The 21,043-nt window shown below is 38.7% G+C and overlaps 2 protein-coding genes across 3 annotated transcripts in view; one reads left to right on the forward strand and one right to left on the reverse strand.

Moving 5' to 3' along the window:
* Positions 1–9,073: 9,073 nt before the first annotated feature.
* On the reverse strand, positions 9,074–11,236 carry tpbg (trophoblast glycoprotein). Of its 2 annotated transcripts, none has more exons than XM_039651340.2 (2): positions 11,110–11,236; positions 9,074–11,020 (listed from the first exon to the last, which is right to left on the reverse strand). In XM_039651340.2, the coding sequence occupies exon 2, from the start codon at positions 10,768–10,770 to the stop codon at positions 9,625–9,627; it is 1,146 nt and encodes a 381-aa protein (XP_039507274.2). In that variant the 5' UTR covers positions 10,771–11,020; positions 11,110–11,236; the 3' UTR covers positions 9,074–9,624. The 2 variants fall into 2 exon arrangements, with proteins under 2 accessions (XP_039507274.2, XP_039507273.2); XM_039651339.2 differs by having other exon boundaries at positions 11,092–11,220.
* Positions 11,237–12,716: 1,480 nt separating this feature from the next.
* ibtk (inhibitor of Bruton agammaglobulinemia tyrosine kinase) overlaps positions 12,717–21,043 on the forward strand; it is a 48,654-nt gene continuing 40,327 nt past the window's right edge. The window contains exons 1-4 of the mRNA XM_039651250.2: positions 12,717–12,853; positions 16,481–17,295; positions 19,215–19,311; positions 20,155–20,279. Of these exons, the coding sequence (XP_039507184.2) occupies positions 16,972–17,295; positions 19,215–19,311; positions 20,155–20,279 (546 nt within the window). The 5' untranslated portion in view covers positions 12,717–12,853; positions 16,481–16,971. The remainder of the gene's footprint in view (positions 12,854–16,480; positions 17,296–19,214; positions 19,312–20,154; positions 20,280–21,043) is intronic.

Consider the following 21,043-nt stretch of genomic DNA (forward strand, 5'->3'; position numbering starts at 1 on the left):
TCTTTGCTTCCTGATCATGTAATTCTTGACCCTTTGTTGTTAAAATACGGTCACGGGAGCTTGACCTGACTTGTTGTGCTTCTGGGGTCTTGTCTATTTCCTCAGCAGGTAATGACATCTTGTAGGTCTGTTTGTACTTTAAGGCCTTAGAGTGTTTTATGTCTAGACTCAAATTTGGATGAGTGGTGGCTTTAACTTATCCTTAAAACTATATATTACCACTCACATCAGACATTTACACTTTGTGGACACATCAAAGGGGTTAAACAGAAACAGCTACTGAACGTCATAAACAACAATACTGCTGATAGTCTTGTGACAGACAATTTTGCTCCTCAGATATTGTTAGTTCAGGAATTAAATCTTATCAGATAACGTTGACCTTAGCCACACTCTTAGACTTTGTACTGGTCAACCTTATGGGTCTAGCATTTAGCGTATTTTGTGTTACACATCCAAAACCCTTCTTGGAATTATTTAGAATATGGCAGTTCTTGATTTCTCTAGAGGTCCAATGTCCCATGTAATGAATTAGCTGAGCACATAGTCCTTTAAAACCCGTTGACTTTAATGTAGTGCTCCTGTATGTGTATCTGTGATTGGATTTACCCACTTAGACAAAATCTCTCACTGCAGCTGTGGCATCCATATATTGGCGTGCAAACATCGGATGATCTTGTGTCCACTGGCTGATGAAGACGTCTGCATTGGTGGATGACTCCGCGATAAGTTTTCACTGTTGCAGCCCTTGGCTCCTTAATAAATGGCAGAGAGTCTCAAACGGGTGCAGTAATTTTTATTCGTCCAAATCAGCGTGAGCACCGTGAAAACTTACTCCGCTCACCAAGGGTGCAAATTTTAGATTTGCTGCTTTTCGGAATTAGCCGCTAGCTTGAAGGTCTCTGAAATGTCCCTGATCTTCGGAGATGAGAGAAGTCAGGCAAGTGCAAATCGAATTATTAGTTATACAGGTTCCTGGGTGCACAGCCTCCAACCCAGTCACATGAATTACCTCACTAAGAATATACTACCTCTAGCGGCCTCCAGTGGCCACTTACACAGGCAGTGGTCAGTAAAGGCTAGAACCAGGGTGATATTATGAAATGTACTAGTCGTTAGTCTACACTATAAACTGTGAGAGTGGGTAACAAACATTAGGCAGGTTATTTCAGCAAAGATCCACAGAGGTTGTGCAACCGTAATGAGTGTGCCAGATTATGGCGTGATAGAAGACCAAACCAGTGAGACCAGTGAGAAACTAGACTTACTCATTTAAATTTAAAGCATTTTTATTCATTTAAAGCAGCATTATGTTACTTTTGAAATTTTGCTCTCGGGGTCCCCCTACAGTTGGGAAACAGTATTGTCTTCTACTGTCGTAAAATCTGTCATGGTTACAGTAGGGAATACACACGTGCATTTGTTGACAAGCGATACCCCTGAACTCTGCCGAAGGAAGGAGTTCTCACATCTTGGGCAGACTGCCATCGTTGCGTGTGAAATGTCTTCATCCCAAGTACATTGGCATATATTTCAGCATGTCACATATGAATATAGTTTCATGGGCTTTATTTTTTTCAAACGTCAAAAGATCGCGTAGCTCATGTTAGCCTATTGGCTACTGTTTTACATAATGGATATGCTAATTCAATTCAATGTTTGTTGGTATAGATAATAGCCATTTCGTCAATATTATAAAGCTACGATAGATGAATCTGCACATTTTAAAAATCGATTTGCATTATAGCCTGAGGCAAGACACTTTCACCAGAAAAATAAAGAACAAACATGACTATCAGCCTGCAGACATAGGATAGTTAAAGGAGTAGTTAACTTAAAAAAAAAAAAAAACTTTGCTGATAATTTACTCACCCCCATGTCATCCAAGATGTCCATGTCTTTCTTTCTTCAGACAAAAAGAAATTAAGGTTTTTGATGAAAACATTCCAGGATTTTTCTCCATATAATGGACTTCAATGGGAACCAAAGTCTAAATGAGAGTTTCAAGACGATGATGAAAAATTTATCTTTCACGCTCTATGGCAGGCAGAGTGTACATACAGTATAATTACTTCAAGGTCTAAATGAGAGTTTCAGTGCAAACTGTTCAAAGGGCATCACAGAACAGAGCAAGGCGAGCATTTGAGCTTATAAAACTTAAACTTTTTTTTTTTTTTTTAAAATGACAGATCGTTTCGCTTGATAAGACCCTTATTCATCGTCTGGAATCGTTTAAAGTCCTTTGAACAGTTTGCACTGAAAGTGTCTTTTGGACCTTGAACCGTTTGGTTCCCATTGATGGTATGTAGGGCTTGGTTAGTGACCATCGGTTGTACACTTTAATGTATCATTATTAATTAAGGGAGGTGAGGAGGAGGAGTACAGGAGAACAAATAAAGATTTTATGGTCTGGAGCGACACACAACCATCACCTTAACATCTCAAACACGGTTGGAGATGGTTGTGGGTTTTAGGTGGAAGAGGACACAATCAATTCCATGGAGACGCTTTACAAGAAGGGTCAAAGCCGACCTTATATCTTAAAGGGTTAGTTCACCCAAAAATGAATGACTCTCCCTCATGTCGTTCCAAGCCCGTAAGAGCTCGTTCATCTTCAGAACACAGTTTAAGATATTTTAGATTTAGTCCAAGACCTTTCTGACAATGCAATGCTGAATAAAGTCGCAGTTTTTGTTATTTTTGGACCAAAATGTATTTTCGATGCTTCAAAACATTGTAACTAACCCACGGATGTCACATGGACTACTTTGATGATGTCTTTATTTCCTTTCTGGACAAGGACAGTATACCGTACATACATTTTCAATGGAGGGACAGAAAGCTCTCGGACTAAATCTAAAATATCTTAAACTGTGTTGCGAGTACTCAGGTTTCTTTAGACCTATCAAAGATCGAAATGAGAAATCGACACAATAAAACCCATCTCTAATGTCTACCAGACAGTGGTGGCCAGTGCTGTGTGGTGTGCTGGGGAGAGTGTGCCCGTACATGGAGACAGAGACCGAATCAACAAACTGATTAAGAAGGCTGTCTCTGTTGTACAGACTGAGATCAACACGATCCGGCAGGTGGCGGAGCGAAGAATACTCTCTAAGTGAAGATCAATAACGAACGATTCCTCACATCCACTCCAGTCCCTCGGGGTGATTACCAACAGCACCTTCAGTCACACACTGATCGCACCAAAGAGCAAATCTGAGCGCGGCAACAAGTCCTTTCCATCGGCGGCTATAAGATAGTTTAAAGTGCTATGAAAACATCATTTGCACATTCTTATCTTCATTTCTTAATTCTTCTTAATTTTTATATCACAAACTATCTTGTAACCAATCAGATCAACGTGCGGACGGGCTTCGCATATCATTAACAGCGAACTAGCAGGCGAGTCACAAGAGATGCCAAGCTATCTCGCTATATTTTTTTTTTTTGATACGAAAAATTGGTTAGATTTAGCAATATAGCGGGTGTATGATATATGATGTATATTATGATGTTATGACGAACTAAATGCCTTTCTCCACTGTTGTTTTGATTTGTTCGAATCGTTTCTAATGATTGTTAGAAGGCAGATGGAGATAGTGAAAGGGAACATAGTTTGTATAACATTAGCAACACATTGGCTGTGTCCGAAATCTCCACTCAAACCACTACCCCTATCCCCTATGTAGGGGGTAGGGAGTAGAGCACTATATAGTGAGCTCATCAGAATAATAGAAACACCACTTTCGGACACTACTCAATCGTCTCTCGGCGCCGTTGATTACGTCATCCCATGCTGTCACCCGTCTGTCTTTTTTACGATCAGCGCAATGCATGATGGTATGTAGGGCTTGGGTTAGTGACCATCGGTTGTACACTATTTTCAAAATGCATTCTGGGATACATTAAGTGGACTATATAGGGTATAATAATCATCACTATACATTCGGACATCACTACAAAATGGTGAGCTCACAATATAGCCCACTATATAGTGTATAGTGAGTAGTTTCGGACGCAGCCATTATTAGCTGTTTGATAAGCAAAAGGCTAATGAAATGAATTACTGTTATGTGCCCGATGTTGTAAAGATCGAAACCATTTTGCAGCGTTTGCCTCAGTAAATTGGCCGAGTGGATCTCTGAGCTGGTGTGAGTGAGTGGAGGCGGGGCTAAGGGCTTGGAGGTGGAGCTTCACAGAAAAAAAAATTTAAATATGTAATTTTGGTAATCAAAGATGTGTTTTAAGTAGCGCAGTTCCGTCCCAAGACGTCATATAGCTGACGTCTTGGGACGTCTTTTGACCATACGTCAACATCCGCCTTTTTAGGGTTCCCCTTAAACGTCGATTAGATGACATTATCGCACGTCATTATAGGCACGTCATCTTATACGGTAGGTGGCGGTAATACTCCTAAGCGGTGAGCAGCCGGTAACAAGAAGTAGTCGAAGAAGAACGTCGTCATCTCAGTTCTCGCGCATGCGCCCATAAGGGAGTAATGGAATAGTCGAATAAAGTCGTTATTTATGTTTTTTTCGCACAAAAAGTAGTCTCGTCGCTTGATAAACTTATAATTGAGCCACTGTAGGCACATGGAATATTTAAACATTTTCTTTAATGACTTTATGGGCCGTCAAGAGCCAGTCCCTTAGGCAGTCTATGGAGGAGAGATCCAGCTCTCAGATTTAATCAAAAATATCTTTATTTGTGTTCTGAAGATGAACGAAGGTCTTACGGGGTTGGTACAGCATGGGGGTAAGTAATTAATGACTTCATTTTCATTTTTGGGTGAACTAACCCTTTAAGTGTACCGCTAAGTGTTTGGCATTTTTCAAAGCTGGGTCACGTGAACTCAAGTGGCCAAGCCCGCAAGTGTGGGTATTTGGACAGGCCCAGACTTTCCCTATGAGTCAGATGACGTCCTCTTCCAGTGGGCATGAATAGGTTGCACTTTGGGCCAGACTCTGAGCCATGTCCCTGCTTTGCGAGCCTAGGCAAGCCCTAGAAAGAAATAATAAAAGGGAATGTGAACCACGTGCTATAGTCTATGTATTCCTTGTTAAACATTCAAACTAAACGGTCAGCGATTGGAAAACAGATGACAACACAGTGAGGACAAAAGCAGCTGGGAGTGATGGGAAGAGAAGCAGATTCTACTTCGACTTTGAGAAACAATAAGCATTGTCAAAAGTAGGGGGGGAAAACGCTGAAATGTGCAATGCTACTTTCATCTATCTGGAGTCTAGGTTTACTACAGTATGCACAAGGGGTTATTAAGAGGATACCAAAGTGAAAGCACCCCACACCCCCTCCTTTAAAGGTTCTCTTGTACACCAGCTTTTATTATATTATCCATCCAAATTACTCCTGCTCTACCAAGCATGTCTGAGCTACGTAACTCAAACTCGTTATTAAAAGTCTGCCGAGAGTCACCTGCCGCACAGAGAGTGCATAAGTTCGAGATTGTCACCGTGGAAACGTGAGATAGCAAGCACCTGTTCCTTCCCTGGAGAGGGGCGACCAAGCCCTATCCTCCAGGGAGAGAGAGACGAATCCTTGGAGTGTCATCGGCTGCCAGATTAAACTGAACACAAAGAGCCACATTTGATGCAGCCTTCAAGCTCTCGCTCAGCTCTGAAGAAAACAATGTCAACAATCCGTCAAACAGTTGGAAAGTTGTATGGTGTTGTTATTAATGCAAACATGCTATGCAAGTACACATATGTGGATTCTTTAACACATTGGAAGCACATGTTGCTGTTTGGTGGTAATATACTTTCAGGTGGAGTTATTTTTAAATGTGACTGAAAGAGATGAACTTTACCTTACTCTGGAAGGTGTTTGCCTGCATAGATCAAATGGCAATTGCAATGCCAAGGTCAATGGAGCAATTGCCATGTAACACACATACTGATACACTGCATTCCTTGAATGCAAAATGTGTAATGGACGGTTAACTTCATGGACCTGATCAGAGTTCACGTCACGACATCCAAACCAGGAATATGGTTAAAATTCAAATTACTGTAAAACTACAGACAAAAGCAAGGACTCAATAAATATTTCATGTTATTGAATACAAAATCTTTTTTTTTTTTGTGACAAGCTACATCCCAATGACATAATTCAAAGATAAATGAGAACAGAGAATTGTTCAAGTAAAATGATGAATGGGACTAAAATGTATATTTTTGTTGTTTGTGTGGGTCAGACATGTAGCTCGTATTACACTCTGCTACCAGTGTTATCAACTGAATTCACACTATCTGTAACACTAGGACGGTTTACATCGTTTCAGCTGTATTTCAAACATTAATGCGTCACATACTTTAACATATTAGGCTATCTTATTGTTTAATAACACCACCGCCTGCATGTTATGGACAGAAAAGCCAATGATTCCAACATATGAGAGCACAGCTTGTGTCTCAAGTCAATGTGCAATGGTGTTTTTAGTTCTGTAGTCCAACATATTAGGAAATGCAACATAATTGAATTTTTTTTTCCCATCAGAAATTCATTGAACCATGACAAGTGAGTGTTGTGTTAAAGACTGGAATGAGGTGGTTTCGAGGGGAGGGACATGGTGACGGTAAAAAAAAAATGAGATGAAAAATGTAATTAAATTTCAATGCCTTTGGGTTCTTTTGCTATAGAAGAGGATTAGGGCAAACCAATAATAAAAAAATAAAACCATCTCGAGATTAAAGTCATTAGGCCGTGTGTCCACCATTTTTAGCCAGCAAAACGCTAGACGCTCTGCTGAAGACGCCGTGCTTTGGGCGCTTGAGAGCATTTTGGGAACACAGCGTTTTTTCCGTTGAGACGTTTCGTTGCTATGACGCAGCAGTTGAATGTTGCGACATTTGGTCGGTGTGGTATTAGTCCCGCCCCTCCTCCACTGTGATTGGACGGCTGGGTAAAAAGTGACAGTGATGAGCGCTGCGTTTTATCCAAAGTTGAACATTTTTCAACTCCCAGCGACCAGTAAAAAACGCTGGGCGCTCGGCGCTTCAGCGTGAAAAAAACGCTCAGCGCTCATGGCATAAAACGCGGCGCTCCCATTGAAAACAATTGAAAACATACGCCAGGCGCGTGGAAAAACGCTTTGGTGGACACACGGCCTAAATAATGCGAGATTAAACTCGTTAAATTTCGAGAAAAAAAGTTAAAAATACAATTTTGAGAATAAACTCATTAAATATCTAGATTAAAGTCATTATAATGCAAGAAACTCGTTATATTTCGAGAAAAAAGTCGTAATACAATCTTGACAATAAACTCATTAAATATCCAGAACAAAGTCGCTGTGTTTCGATGAAAATCTCGTTAAATTTTAAGAAAAAAAGTCGAAATACAATTTTGAGAATAAACTCATTACATTTCGAGAATAAAGTCGTGTTTTGGATCGCTTGTTCAAGCTATATTTTAGACTTTCTTTCAGTAACAAAGAAATACTATCGACTTTATATGACAGAATAATAATTAGCATACGAACTTTAAAGAGAATTTGCAAGCGGCTAGGTCTTTTTAGAAGGAAAAATCAGTCTAATTTGCGATGTACTCGCAACATGAAATGGCAACCAGTAGACAAATGCAGGGTTATCGCTGGCTTCACCTACGCGCGATTCATCGTGGTTTTGAGAGGATACAATAAGATGCATAATTAAACTTGTTGATCCTCAAGGTGTGGAATTTCGACGAAGGAGACGCTTGAGAAGACGCCAGTACACTTGCACTTTGCAAAACTTTTGTGTTCTGAGAAAAATTTGCTCGCTAAATGTTCCCGTTCTGTGAAAACTATTTTACTGCTTTTGCGAGAGAACGCAAATATTCTCGGGGAACCCAAAAAGCATTGAAGTATATATATCTTTTTCTTTTTTTTTACATCAATAATTAATACATTAATAATTATTCAATTCTAATTTGTTCAATTTAATTAATAAACTTACTTGTAATCTGTTGACACAATTTTATTGCTTAGATATAGCATATTCATTTTTACAGTGTAGTTCTGTTTACATTTCAAACATTAATGCGTCACATACTTTAACATATTAGGCTATCTTATTGTTTACAAACCACCGCCTGCATGTTATGGACAGAAAAGGCAATGATTCCAACATATGAGAGCACAGCTTGTGTCTCAAGTCAATGTGCAATGGTGTTTTTGGTTCTATAGTCCAACACATTAGCAAATGCAACATAATTGAAATTTTTTCCCATCAAAAATTCATTGAACCATGACGAGTGTTTTGTTAAAGACTGGAATGAGGTGGTTTCGAGGGGCGGGACATTGTGACAGTAAAAAAAATGAGATAGTTTCAATGCAAAACTTTTGTGTTCTGAGAAAAATTTGCTCATTAAATGTTCCCCTTCTGTGAAAACCATTTCAGTGCTTTTGCGAGAGAACGCAAAGATTCACAGGGAACCCAAAAAGCATTGATGTATATATCTTTTTTTTTTTTTTTTTTTTACATCACCATGGCCAAGGGGTTTCATAGTTTTGTTATGTTGGCTGAATAAAAATTAGTTTCAGGGATGGCAAAATAATTACACTGATAAAAATGAAGAAAAGTTATGCAAACCTTTTTTTAATAACATGCCCAACAAGACCAGGGTATGTGCATTAAGAAGTCCATTTTAATTTCATGCTAACTAATGTGCAATTGCACATGTGCAATGTGCAACAAGCATAAACATCATAAATAACAAGCTAATAAATGCTGGCTATTAGTTCTGTTGCTGGAAATGATCAGGCATGATTACCGTTGCATGATGATGTTTGTCATTTCAATATTATGCGAGGATCCGCAGGCCTCTCAGAAACAGATGTTTTTGATTGTTATGCAAATCTTCAGCTTCAGCGCCTTGAGTAGATGTAAGGTCTTGATTTACATCCTCACAGCCTGAATATAGGATAATAAACCGTTTTGCAAATACTTTAAAACAGCCTTCAATGTGAGACTGGGTATATGTGATAGACCTATAATCAGTTTACCAGATAATGTAATCAAGTAGCTTTACGCACCTCTCTAAACTTAAAAAAATCACTGGACTGGAGAAAAAAAGATCAGTGCAAGACCTTTAATTCAACAGGGCATCCCGAGAAAAAAGTTGATCCATGTCCAGTCAACAAATGTAAATATAAAACCAAATAACTCATCATAAAAAAGTGGATATTGCCATAATTTTACATCAATGAAAAAAATACTTAAATACATGCATGGCAGTATTTTTTTACAGAAGAAATGAAGCTATAAAAATAACATTAAACAATTACAAGTTTGTTCAGACATTTCGCCGGTTACTCTGTAATCAGAATTTCAGATTTCATCAGAAAAAGACAAACCCATCCACACAGTCCCATCCATTGAATAAAAAAGGGAAATATGAATTGTAAATGTTCTGATTCATGCATCACTGGACAACATTGTAGCAACACACCAGCATATATGATTGAGCTGAAGGCGAGCAGGACAGGGTTGATCCTTGCAGAATCCAGTTACTGTCCTATCTGACAGAAACGAATGCATGTCACAGCAAACCTCTATGTATTCATGCAAAGCTAGAGTCAGATCATTGCGTGCCAGTGGCGCAAGCCAGTTTTCCAAGAATGTATCATCACACGTCGGAGTTGAGGCTGAGGTTGGCTAGCCGTGGGTCGGAGTTGATCTCGTATCGGTAATGGTATCCCTCCATGTGATCTCTGCACGCGTCTCGGATATTATAAATCCACTTCTTGATCCCTTTCCTGTTAAGGTAAAGGACCAGGAGGAAAATGACCCCAATGAGGGCAAGAACCATCCCCAAAAACACATATGAGGGCTCCAGAGCTCGATCCATATTTCCATTGTTTCTCCAGCATGGGAGATGCGGTTGTGCTAGGTGTGAAAGTGGTGTATTTTTCAGTTCTTTTGGGTAAGAACAGGACAAGTTTAATTTGTCCACCACAAAGTCATGTCTCTCTAACCAAATCAACATGTCCTCGATGTCGCAATCACAGCGCCAGGGGTTTCCTGAGAGACTGACTCGCAAATCAGGGATCAAACTGAGCTCCGTCAGGGTCACGTTTGACAGGAATTTTAACGCGTTGTCTCTTAAGTCCAACTCTTTAAGCGCAGGATTCACAAATGTATCATTCCCGAATGAGACGAGGGTGTTGTTCCTCAAATCCAAAACCGTTAAGTCCGACAAATCTGTGAATATGCCCTCTGGAAGGAACACCAGGTCATTATTGGACAAATCAAGATGGGAAACTTTAGATAGGCTGCGTTTGAAAAGATTTGCAAACACACCCACGTAGGAGTGATTGTATAAGGATTTGCTGAGGTTTAAAACCTCAATCTTGTTGTCTTGAGGTAAAGCCTCAACGTTAAACTCTAAAATCCTGCTGTCGCTGAGGTCAAGTAAACGCAGACTTGGCAAGTTTTTAAACACCATAGAGTCCAATTGCTCCATTTGGTTTCCAGACACATAAAGGTGTGTTAAATGTTCCAAAGGCTTGGGGAAAGATTCATTGTTCAGAATCCTTATATTGTTTCCACTGAGGTTCAGTGTGGTGATGTTTCCTGGAAGGGGTTGTGGGATGGAGCTCAAGTTTTGGCTAACACAGTTCACCACTGTGCTTTCGCACGAGCAATGGGCAGGACATGAAGATAAAGATGAGCAGGAACACGTCAGGACGAGTAAAACACAAAGAGTCAGGTTACACATATTCTTTTGTTTCCTCTGAAGTTGAAGCAAACGCAATAATCCAACATTGGTCATTTTGAAGTGATATAAATCAAACTGCGTGAAAGCAATTCTCTCCACAGAGATGAAAGGAAAGCGCTTCTCAAAATCTCACATTTTTCTTTGTTCTCTAATTCAGGATGAGCTTCCTTACTAGAAAGCAAAAGAGATGAGATGGGTTTAGTTCATGTGCGTCAAAGCCGCACGTTTCTTCAAGTTCCAAATGTGTTCCTCTTCTTTTCATGAGTTCCACCAAAAGTATAGTCCCCAATCCTACTTGCGATTCCTGTGCAAAACAATTCCGCTTTGTTATTAAATGTCTTGATGTGTTAAAAAGGGCACTGTAGATCCACAAACCTATAAACGTGTTTTCACCGCGTTTGTTGGGTTATTCTCGGGGCTCGTCATCTCAGCGTCCCGCAACGCTCGCGCTGCTCGCGGTAAATGATTCTCCCCCGCCGCTCCCTGAGTCCACACCGAACGCTATTCACCGGACTGTACCATTACACGCGTACGGGGGGCGTCGAGGACCACACACGTTACCAGCAGCAGAGTTGTGAAGTTTTCCAGCCAGGTGGTACATTCTTTTAGGGGGAATGTAGGCTACAAGTAAATAAAAACGTTCTTGGCATAAAACAATATAAACACGCCTCGAGCACATTCATTTAAAAACTAAATATAGTTATGATATAACAAAGACACTGCAGATACAAGTAATCATAACAGGCAAGGTGCTATGTATTTAAAGTCCCCATGAAATACAAGTTCCTGGTTAACCATTTTTGGTTCCCAGAACGTACATAAATTATTTTTTGCTATTGAGATGACTTCTGAGATGAATAAAGTTCCCCAATCAACCTAAATTCACCCAAATGACGTTTTGATATAATCAATAAAGACTGTAGCCACTATATTAAATAAGTCAGTATGACATCATAAACTCTTCAGTTTCAATGTTAGCCTAATAAAAAAATAAAATAAAAAAATAATGGTAGTCTAAAAGAAAAAAATATATAAGGATGTTTCATTTGAATAATTTTCCATTCTAATCACAATTATTAATACACATTAGTGCAAGAAAGAATTAAAGGGTTAGTTCACCACAAAATGAAAATTCTGTCAGTAATTACTCTCCCTCACGTTGTTTGATATCACAAATTAAGACATTTTTGATTAAATCTGAGAGCTGGATCACTCCTCCATAAGGGATCGAAACTGGCCAGCCCAGAAGTTATGAAATACATAGTTAAAATAGTCTGAGTGACTACAGTGGCTCAATCTTAAATTTATCAAGTGACGAGAATACATTTTGTGCACAAAAAACAAACAAAAATAATGACTTTATTCAACTATTCATTTCCTTCTCTGTTGGCCTCGAGATTTCACATAGCCTACACAAAGCTTAGGATGTACGCCACACGCATCACACACACGACCAGCTTAATTTGTGTTCCGAAAATGAGTGGGTTGGAACAACGTGAGGGTGAGTAATTAATTACTTACAGAATTTTAATTTTGGAGTGAACTAACCCTTTAAAGCAATTGAAAGATGTCATTCTTTTAAAAAAAAAAAAAAAAAAAATATATATATATATATATATATATATATATATATATATATATACCAATTATCTGGTTGACGCGATAGTCATGTGACTCGTGTGGAAGGTATGGCCCGTAAGCCTCGCCCACAGCGCCTACTACGCAAGAGAGGGGACTCCCTTTCCGACTCGCTGTCTAACCTAACAAGCAATGGATGCATACCATAAATGACTTGAGTGGCACCCATAGACTGTAAGGTGGCACCATTAAAATTTGTGTCACAAGCGCAAGACTGGTTTTATACTGGTAGTTTACATGTCGAACTGTCCAATCACAAATAACAATACAAGGCTGCAAGCTGAATTGCCCAATGGAATGTAAGGATACATATCGAACGGGCCAATCAGAATTCGTTTTACTCTAGCGTGCCTCCGCCTCTAGATCTTACTTAATCGACTAGTATCTTCTGCTGCAACATATTTACCGCTAAACACCAATCTTTCCTTTAAAGATGTTTCTCTGGATCTGTCGCATAGGGAAAAACACTAACATGGCCTTTTCTTTCATCTAGCGACAGGTGAGTGAGAGATATCAGCGCGTTGTGTTTTAATCTGGCAGTCTTTTAGCACATAGTTCAGCCCAATATGGTTCATAAAAATTATGATGATGTGTCAGAGACTCAGAACAGAGACACATCTCATATGTCCTGTCATTGATATTCTCGAACTGTCCGTGCTGTTAATTCTTTTCACCACATTATTAAAGCTGGATGAGTGTGTATGTTGACTGTCTCTGACTGACATTAACGTTGACAGTTAACTTACACGAGAGGTTGACAGTCTTCAAATGTAAACAAACGCTTTCAACGGACTTATTTTCTCAAATATGTGATTTTAATAGTTTAAAGTATTGGGTTTTGGATTTAGGGTCACAAAGTTATTAAATATGCAGAAACTGATGCAAGACTGAGGCCATATTTAGGTATTCGAAGGGTGTCAAACTACTTCTCTGCCAAGTGAAGCACTTCATAATGCTGGCCTGTTTCTTCAACTAGGTGCACTTTTTATTATTTTCATTAATTAGTTCACAGATTTAATTTATTTATTTTACTACCATTCTAATGCATATTTTGTATAGATTTTTATCTTTTTAATATAAGACCAGACCTAATCTTAAAGCATGACCAATATAATTAATAATAATTAGATAATCGCAACAGGGTCCACTGTTATATTTTAAGGTTTTTGTCTACATGGTCCAAAGTGTTCATTCATAATTGAAGAAAATCGCACATGTAACAATTTTACATAAATAAATCAGATAAATCAATATTTTTAAAATAATTTTCAAAGGGTGTTGTTTAGTCACAAATAAAGGCACAACAGAGGTGCTTTAGTGTGATGTAGGGGTTGCACAGACTTTTTTAGACTAGACTTTTAAAGACTGCTTTAAAGGTGGCGTAAGCGATTTCTGAGAAACTGTTGATATTTGAAAACACCAAAACAAACACACCCCTACCCAACGGGATCACACCCTGTTCTTGTTCGCTCCGCCCCCCAATTTACCTATGGCTAAGCCACACCCCCTCCACTCGGACACACAGTCAACATTCAGGGACAGGTGCTATGGCAGCTGTCACAGTAGGAGACATTTCACCGGAGGCAATTGGTGATTTTTGGAGACAGAAAGATTATATATCATCTCAAAGTCCCCTAAAGGGCCTTAACTATGCATTGGAGTGTTATATTAATAATTTCATTGTTGAGAAGGTCGATGAAAATCTTCAGCTCCAGGCAACGTTGTTGACTTAACTTAGTACAGATGTAGACATCCTTGTTTAATTTATCCAAGTTTAGTTGGTGTTGTGGTCTACCGCATAACTTAATCCAGAGCAGACACTTATCTCGGTTGAGATGTGGCTTGGGAAAGGGTAAAAAAAAATACACACCGTTGCCCAGCCTCTCGGGAACCTAGTGTCGAAATTGCATGTACCCCATACACATTGTTTGACCATTTTAGACTTAAAATGACAAAAAAATGAATGAAAACTGTTTAACTGCAAAGCATTTAAATGGACGTGAAAGCAGAGAATGTCCAAATGGATTGGGTTAGCTGCGCACTGTGATTGGTTCGTCGCGTTTAAGGGCGTGGCTTAGCAATAGGTCAATTCTCAAGTATGCATCCGAAATCGCAAACTCTCTTGAGTAGGTATTTATTTTGAATAAATTACTTCCCGAGTCATGACTATTAAACAGTATGTTATATTTAGAATGAGTGTGAGTAGTAGGAATGTAATCTGGACATACTACATTCACTATGTTGTCATCATTATCATGTGACTTATGAGCAGCAGTTACTTCGCTTGCCCAAAAATCCCATAGATGTGCGTTGGATAAGAAATATTTTAAGTCCATTTTTACGCTCCATTTCCATAAGTAGAAATCCGAAAGATAATAGAAAGGAAAACACTATAATACTCTCTCATTTACCGTCATCCTTCAGCAAATACGTATTTTTATTATTTTAACAAATCTTTAAGTATATCTTATAAAAAATGTAATCTTAGACACCTTGCAGTCACACATGATCAACAAACTTTAAACTAGGGCTGTCAAGCGATTAATCGCATCCAAAATAAAAGTTTGAATTTACATAATATATGTGGGTGCACTGTGTATAATTATTTTATCTATATAAATACACACACATGCTTGTATATATTTAAGAAATATTTTCATGTATATACTACTGTATATAGATTTATATTATATATAAATATAAATATTTTATGTATAAATCATATTTCATAATTTTTCTTAAATATACATGCATGTATTTGTATTAATATATATATGTATGTATATATATATATATACAAAATAAATATACACAGTGCACCCAGATATATTATGTAAACACAAACTTTTATTTTGGATGCGATTAATCGTTTGACAGCCCTACTTTAAACCCTTGGTGCGCTATATCCAGTCGCCCTCTGTGTCATATTCATTAATTTTTTTTTTACCATATGCTAAATTAGAACTGTAAACTTTGGCTTAGTTATATGAAAAAAAATAAAATTCTCTCTATATATATATATATATATATGTATGATTCCCACCCAGTGCGCTTAAACTTACTGAGTGCCCTTTTGGTTACAGTGTTCACTTCATTTTTTTTTTAAACAATTTCTTTATTTGTGGAAATTTACATAATCAAGAAGTTGCCGTCTAAAATGTAAGTCTGTTTATTTTACAGATTTGTTCTTTTTTTAAATCTTTTTTCTTTTTAAATTTTATTTCAATATAAATATCAATATTCAATATAAAATAGCCATATTTATCAGCCTGCTCTTTATGATATTCGCTTTAGCCATCAAACCTGTCCAAATCAGTCCAACTCTAGTTAAAATTACAAATAAATGCATACTCTCCGCAAGTTATGTTTGTTTACCATCTCAATATACTCAATATCGGGTGAATGCATGTTTTAAACAGTTAATTATTCAAGTAAGTTAATCTAAATTAGTGTGCATTGTAACACACACACACACACACACACAGACAGTAGCTCTCACATCATGTATAGATCATTCGTGCGAAACTGAAACATTCAGTAACGTAGAAACTTACTATCAATGTTGTCCTGTTATTTATCAAAAAATAGCTTAAAAATCTTAAAGTTCTGTCATATTTCTTTCTTTTTTTAAAGTACATAAAAGCCACAGTTTTACTATTAGTTAGAGAGACACTGCACAGACTTTTGGTTCTAGGATTAAAATACGCACACAATTGTTCTCAACTTCTCTTACTATTGCATTCAAATGAATGTAATCTTACTAGGTGCTACGTTGTATGCGTCTCATTTAGGACGAGCAGCAATCTGTAAGAAATATAACGACCCATATACAAAGTAACTGTTAAAAATAAGCTGTTATGTAAGAGCAATAGCACTGTGGGCATCGTTCTGAATGTGTCTCAGCTCGAGGTTCATGCTTCTCAAGCCAACATCAAACTTTAGCCTCTAGTTGTGGCAAAGCTTGTGAATTTTTAATTAAAAAGGTCATCAGCGATAAGTCAACGTCAACTTGTCTTTGATCACATCATGCCCATCAACCGAGGTCATTCAAACCCCGAGGATGATGTGCTGCTGACTTTGAGTTTTGGTTGTGGATATTAATCTGAAAGACGTTCTCTCTTTTCAGGCACCTTTTGCAATTATGGAGGCTTAAATGGTGAAGAGTTTTGGGGGGAAGGAGTCTTTCCCCTCAAAGTTGGTGGACTTTTTGGCTGGACAGTACGAAGAACTGAAGGATTTGCCTTTTGTAAAATACGACACACATTACAGGTTAACTTATTTTTGAGTCAACTGGAATATACAGTATTTGTATGGTTTTGTACAGATTTTTTTTAATTTATTTTCTTTGATGCAAATGATTGTTCCGGAGGTTTTGTCGAATGTGTTGCTGAGATGGTGGACTGAGATGAGGTAGATCTCTTCTCTCTGGGGCCGCTAGGGTGCCGTGGAACCTCAACACGCGCACAATTCTAGCGCCCTGAAATTCACAGCGAGGCTAAACGTATTCCCTGTTTTTTTTTCATTCTGTTTTCCTTAATTTATTGCTAGAAAGTGTGAGAAATCTAAGCTCAAGCTTGTGGGTGTTTTGGATAACTCTGGTGTTGTAACTCAGCTAAAATGAGTCAGCGAAGCCCGGACTGCACACCGAAGTGCCGTTCTGAAAGGCACGCTGATGAAGTGATCGCCGCTTTGACCAGCGGTTCGGAGGGTTGTCTGCGGGGCTTTCTCTCTGTCCACTGTCACAACGCAGCCACCCTGCGGGATGAGTTTGGGCGCACGGCTCTGCACCTCGCCGCCTCTCTGGGGAAACGGGACCTGCTTCAGTGGCTCCTGGACAGTAAACATGCCGACCTGCTGGCGAAGGACAAGGAGTCTGGGTGGACCGCATTACACCGCAGCGCCTTCTATGGGCAAATTCACTGCCTGATGACACTCATCAAGGTGAGAACTGGTTCATTAATATGAGTTTGTCATTAACCTATGCCAATATTAGAGAGATGGGTGACCAGTGGCCAGTATAATGTCAATATACAGGGGTTGGACAATGAAACTGAAACACTGGCCAATGTTGGAGGTTTCACATCTATATGCCTGGCGGCCAATCTTCAGAGTGAAGCATGGGTGGATCAGTGATGGTTTGAGCTCCAATATCATGACAATCCTGATTGTATTTGATGGACACGACACTGCCGAGGACTACCAAACCCTTCTGGAGGATCATGAGCACCTGATGCTCAAACCGTGTATCAGCATGATCATGATCATGATCATGCCAACACACACAGCAAGACTTGTGACAGAAGGGTTTGATGAAGATGAAAGTGACGTTGAACATCTCCCATGGTCTGACAGTCACCAGATCTGAATATTATTGAGGTGTTTTGGAGGAGCGAGTCCACCAGCATCATATAGTGACCTGGACACTGTTCTGGAAGAGGAACGGCTCATAAGCCCTCTGGTCACTGTGAAGGACTTCTATCTGTCAATTGGTGCTGTATTTGGATGCAAAATGAGGCCCTCACCATTCTAACAAATTATTGTGTTGTAAAACCAGGTAAACCAGGTTTCAGTTTCATTGTCCAACCCCTGTAGGCCTACATTTTAAAGGAATTGAATCAAATCAAGTCCAGTATATTTATATAGCGCTTTTCACAATATAGATTGCATCAAAGCAGCTTCACAGTATCAATCAAAACATAATAACAATGTTCGTTTCTTAGTGGAAAAACATCCATGTTTGGTAGAGCTGATCAAGGGTATTACTGATTAGTTCATTAATTTGAATATCCCCAACTGCATCAAGTGACCCAATGGTGTCCTAAAACTTCATCAGGTGACCCAATGGTGTCCTAAAACTCCATCAGGTGACCCAATGGTGTCCTAAAACTCCATCAGATGACCCAAAGGTGTCCTAAAACTCCATCAGGTGACCCAGTGGTGTCCTAAAACTCCATCAGGTGACCCAGTGGTGTCCTAAAACTCCATCAGGTTAGCCAATGGTATCCTAAAACTGCATCAGGGGACCCAACGGTGTCTGAAAAACCATCGGGTGACCCAATGGAGAAAAAAAAAACCTTGGGAGAACCCAGGCTCAGTCGGGGGCCAGTTCTCCTCTGGAGTTTAGGAACTAGAGGCCGGATTTACTGTAACTGTGAGGTAAAACTGTATATGAATGTCTCTAAACAGACTTTAAGCACGAACCTGTGATAAATGCTGATGGCGTTCACATGCGCATTAAGAATTGATTCTATAGTTATGTGCGTTTGAATATATGTGCGCAGGTTTGTAATTCCCCAAAGTTAAAGGTATATTGGTGAATAATGAAGTTAAAGGGATAGTTCACCCAGAAATGAGAATTCTGTCACCATTTGCTCACCCTCGTGTTGTTCCAAACCTGTATGATTTTCTTCTTCTGTTCAGCACAAAAGAAGATATTTAAAGGATGTTGGTAATCAAACATTTTCCTACTCTGTAAGTCAATGGGTGACACCATTGTTGGTAATCAAAAGTGATTACCACCATTCTTTAAAATTTCTTCTTTTTTGTTGAACAGAAGAAAGAAACTTGGAACAATATGAGGGTGTTAATGATGAAACAAAATGTACAAAAACCAAAAATGTACATTTTCATCCAAAGCTGCAATTGTGTTACACCAATAATCTCAAAAATGAGCAAACGATGCCTGATTAATTACCCTGGATGATAATAGTCAATCACAGTTGAAAACTTTGAAACAGATTTTGAAACCCATTGGACTGAGAGTCACCGGATCTGCTTTATCTTTTCCTCCCAATTCTATTGGTTTATTGGTTTGCATTGTTGTCTTTCATTGGTCTATGTACTGTATCTTTGTGTCCCAGCATGGTGGAGGACTGTCCATCCAGGATAAGGAGGGTCTTTCTGTCCTAGACCTCACCATGAAGGACCGCCCGGCTCATGTTGTGTTCCGAAACAGTGGTAATTAAAATGGGCGTCTTAATATGTACGATTGTACCATTGTTAATGTAGTACTTATAACAATAAAACCTTGAAATTAAAATAACATCCTCATATATATCCTCATATTGTTCTAAACTTGCATGATTCTTACTTAAAATCAAAGTTAGAATTTTTGAGAAATATGCATTTTTATATTTTTATGAAGTAAAAGCACACAGTAAACAGTGGTTGTCATGCTACAAAAATGATGACAAAACACCAGCACAGTATGCTGACGCATGACATCCTGTTATGAGACCTGGCAGAACCAATGGTGTTTGGTTTCATTGATGTCAAAACTGAATTGATGTGTTTCGCGTCATTTAAACTTGCATCTTCAAAAGTGGAAGTGTAAAGGATATTTGACAATCTCGTTTTACTCCCTAGTGGTCACTGACTACTTTCATTCAGTGGGGAAAAAACAGCAAGAATATTATTAAAATTGAAATATAGGGAATAATTTCAAATGCTGGTTTGGAATGACATGAGGAGAGAGATTTAAATCAATAAATCAAAACTTGTCACATGTCACATTTCCGGGTCCAGCACTCTATAAGATCCCAAAAGCAAATAACAAATAGTGCTAATATACACTGTGTGTAATACTACGGAAATAGCATGATGCTAACCTTTATCTCTATACAGAAATCATTGAATCATTAAAATATTGGTGTCTGGGATGCCGTGAGCATAAAGATGGTAGATTTAAAAAGCTAAGCTTAATGTGTGATTTGAAATGGATTGGAGGCTTGGACCTGGAAACAGTATTCAAGGCATTAAAACAAGTGGATAACTTGTGTCCTTGTTCTGATCTCATTTCAGACCCTACTGAAGTGTACACTTGGGGAAACAACACAAATTTTAGTCTCGGACATGGAAACCAGGAGAGCAGACACCATCCTGAGATCGTGGACCTGTTTTCACGGTCTGGGGTCTATGTGAAGCAGGTAAATGTCTTTTAGGGTTTTTTTTAGTTTATACTTTATTTGGATGGTCCACTAGAGTCCGTAAACATAGCGATAAATAAAACGAGATTATCGCTAATAGAAATCGATAAATAAACCATTAACACACCTCAGACTGCAGGAGAATCTGTTAAAGGTGCATTATGCAACATTTCATATTAAAAATAGCTGTTTTTCTAACCCATACATGGTTAAACAATCGCCCAATGGGCTGAACGAGCCCTTCTCTGATCACTGCGATTGCCTCTATAATCCTGTACAGTCAAATAAATAAGAGGGATTCGGGACGGACTTTGAGACTAGACGTGACGTCATTCGCATTCACGCTCACCTGGCTATGTGTGGTAGGATTGTGTATTCGCCGCCATTCTCCGTATCAGCGAAGTGATAACACAACTTTAGTCAACTTTCCACAAAAGTAGGAGATGGATTCAAAGATTCCACTTTTTTTGGAAATAGGCTCATTTTACCACTCCCCCAGAGTTAAACCGTTGGTCTCATTAACTGTCTGGTTACTGATATTCTTCTAAATATCAGAAAATCGGCTGAATACATTAGAAAACGGCAAAACCCAACGGTTTACCTCTGGGGGAGTGGTAAAATGAGCCTATTTCCAAAAAAGTGGAGTATCCCTTTAAGATAATTCGTAGAACCATCAAGATAATGGTTGACATGTCGTTGCAAAGTTTCTTCTAATTAGTAGAATGTCTAAAGTGAATCATCTAAATAAAGTGGTTTTTTTTTCA

This window comes from Pimephales promelas, chromosome 12, assembly GCF_988280905.1.
Source record: "Pimephales promelas chromosome 12, fPimPro1.hap1.1, whole genome shotgun sequence".
NCBI lineage: Eukaryota > Metazoa > Chordata > Actinopteri > Cypriniformes > Leuciscidae > Pimephales > Pimephales promelas.

Bases quoted from the DNA above. Each gene is read 5' to 3' on its own strand.
- tpbg (XM_039651340.2), bottom strand. From the start codon at position 10,770: ATGACCAATGTTGGATTATTGCGTTTGCTTCAACTTCAGAGGAAACAA.